This window comes from Sinocyclocheilus grahami, unplaced genomic scaffold, assembly GCF_001515645.1.
Source record: "Sinocyclocheilus grahami isolate Dianchi unplaced genomic scaffold, SAMN03320097.WGS_v1.1 scaffold1207.1, whole genome shotgun sequence".
In the NCBI taxonomy this organism is placed as follows: domain Eukaryota; kingdom Metazoa; phylum Chordata; class Actinopteri; order Cypriniformes; family Cyprinidae; genus Sinocyclocheilus; species Sinocyclocheilus grahami.
The window spans coordinates 227,303-229,802 of record NW_015506386.1 but is presented as its reverse complement, the minus strand read 5'-3'; the positions used below and the strand labels follow the sequence as shown (position 1 = coordinate 229,802).

Sequence of the window (2,500 nt, the reverse complement as noted above, 5' to 3'; positions counted from 1 at the left end):
GCTGAAAGTAAAACTGGAATAAAATGTCAAATCAATCTGAAAAATATTAAAGTATAATTAAAATAATAAATACTATGAAATGTAATATAATACATAATATACTGTACATTCATACACACAGACACATATGTAATTCTATATGTTAATTTGTTATATTAATTGTTATATTATATAATTTTATATTTTAATTAGTAAGGCTGTCAAAATGAACACGTTAATAACGCATTAACGCAAATTCATTTTAACGTCTCTAATTTTATTAACGCGCGATTAACCTGTAGTTGGAGAAATTGAGATGCATGATGTTGCGAACTTAGCAGCTTTTTTCGCTAGATTTAGTGACATTTCAGACATTTTCAGATTTAGCGACTTTTTTTTTTTTTTTTTTTTTTTTTTTAGAAAAGCGCCTAGCGACAAATCTTTAGGGTTTGCCCAAACCTTATTTAGTTTCTGAGACTCGCCGGTATGCTCTGTTCAGCGAGCTGCAGAGGAGCAGCGCTTTCAGTTAAAACACATATTATTTGCTTCTCTAATTTTACATGCAAGTATAGTCAAAATCACAGCACAGCTGTTGTCTTATGCGTAGCCTGTTTGATTTCATCAGACGACGTCTCGATTATAAATCAGGATTTTTGTGCAGATTAACATCATGGAAGGGAGAGCTGGTTATGTAGTCTTAATGGGTCGCATTTCAGTCACTATTTCAAATTCATTCCGTTGTCCGACAAAAGAAACCGTAAAATATATCAATGAAAACAGTTTTATTGATGATTTAGCTGCATCAAAATACAGTATGTGGGCACAGAGAGGCAATCAAATGTAATAATAAATAATAAATGTACATTTTGCATGTTCAGAAGAAGTGAGCTGCCCTGTCGTGCGAATAGAGTAAACAGGCTTGTGCAAGTAAACTGCTCAATGCAAAGAAAGAGACGTAATGGGAACCTGCTATTTCTATGTTCTTTTCTCATGCATGCAGACATGAACAAGTTCTTTGAAAAACATCTATGACCTTTGAAACATGTCTAGTCTTCATGCTCTATGTTGACTATGGTTTCACTAATAATAAACATACATTTGCATAAAGCATCCATATTTGTCCATGCCCATGTTGATTAGATTATTAAAAACTTGAAACATGTTAATTTAGAACAGATAAAATGTGCGATTAAGTTGCGATTAATCACGAGTTAACTCACGACAATCATGTGATTAATCGCGATTAAATATTTTAATCGATTGACAGCCCTAATAATTAAATTATATGAATTATTATAAATTATATAACTGATGTCAAATTAAATGTAAAAAATATTCTGAAATATTAAAATAAAAACACATTTGAAAATGCTAAACTATAAATACTGATCTAAAGCTGAACTAAAATGTAAAGTTAATTTAAATAAAATGGACATAAGGAGTATTATTAAATGTAATGTAATACATAATATATGTATTAAAGGGATAGTTCACCCAAAAATGATAATTATATATATAATAATATATATAAAATATATATATATGTATAACCAATCTAATATATATAAATATGATATAAAATAAAAAATAAAAAACGTTTTTTTCTAAGCTATAATAATCAATATAGACTTTCACATTTTCTAAACTAATAAAAAAAAAAATGGCTAAAAGTAAACATAGTAAAAAGTGAGCACTGCACTCTCATTGGTAGCTAAAACATGATCAAATTAAAATAAATATTTAACAAATCATGGGGCCGAACCATTGGTGAAGTAGTAACTAGTGTATCTGAGGTCCTTCTTTCTGTGTGTTTGCTGCAGGTCAGTGGTCAGCTCAGAGCGTCAGCAACGAACAACGAAACAAGATCCTCAACAGCAAACTCTTCATGCTGGACATGCTCTACTCGCAGAACAAAAAACCCTCGGAGGAAGACGAGGACGAAGACGAGCTGGCCGAGGACAAAGATGCAAAAGAAAAGGCTGAGGATTCGTCTCAGGACGCGCCGCCACGGGAAGAGAACGCCGCTAAGAGTGAAGGAGACAAGAAAGTGGAGAACCAGAGCAACGTGCGGGCGTTCGCAGAGCGCTTCGGTGACATAGTGAAGGGTCTCACCTCTCCACCAATAGAAACGCAGGAACCTCCTCCTCCACTACCGCCTCCGAAGAAGGAGTCGGAATCCATCTGGGACCAGCTGATGGCGAATCCGCGGGATCTGCGCATCGGCGACATCGACTTCACCGATCTGGGAGACGAGGATGACGAGGACGCGCTGGACTCTGGGAGTTTATATAACTCCGGCGATCTGCTGGCTCCGCCCCCTCCACCACCGTCCTGCCCCTTTAACCTCCCGGCCCTGCCCCCTTTGTTCGGCTGCCCTCCGCCCCCTCCCATGTTCAGCATCCGCGTGCCTCCGCCCCCTCCCTGCTTTTCCATCCAGGCTCCGCCCCCTCCTCAGCAGCAGGCGGAGCAACCTCCACTCTTCCAGAAGAGGAAGAAGACCATCCGCTTGTTCTGGAGTGAA

The 2,500-nt window shown here is 37.4% G+C and overlaps 1 protein-coding gene across 1 annotated transcript in view; it reads left to right on the top strand.

Annotated features, from left to right (window-relative positions):
* LOC107568013 (FH1/FH2 domain-containing protein 3-like) overlaps positions 1 to 2,500 on the top strand; it is a 23,474-nt gene that overhangs the window by 7,032 nt on the left and 13,942 nt on the right. The window contains exon 6 of the mRNA XM_016253844.1: positions 1,800 to 2,495. Coding sequence (XP_016109330.1) covers positions 1,800 to 2,495 — 696 coding nt within the window. The remainder of the gene's footprint in view (positions 1 to 1,799; positions 2,496 to 2,500) is intronic.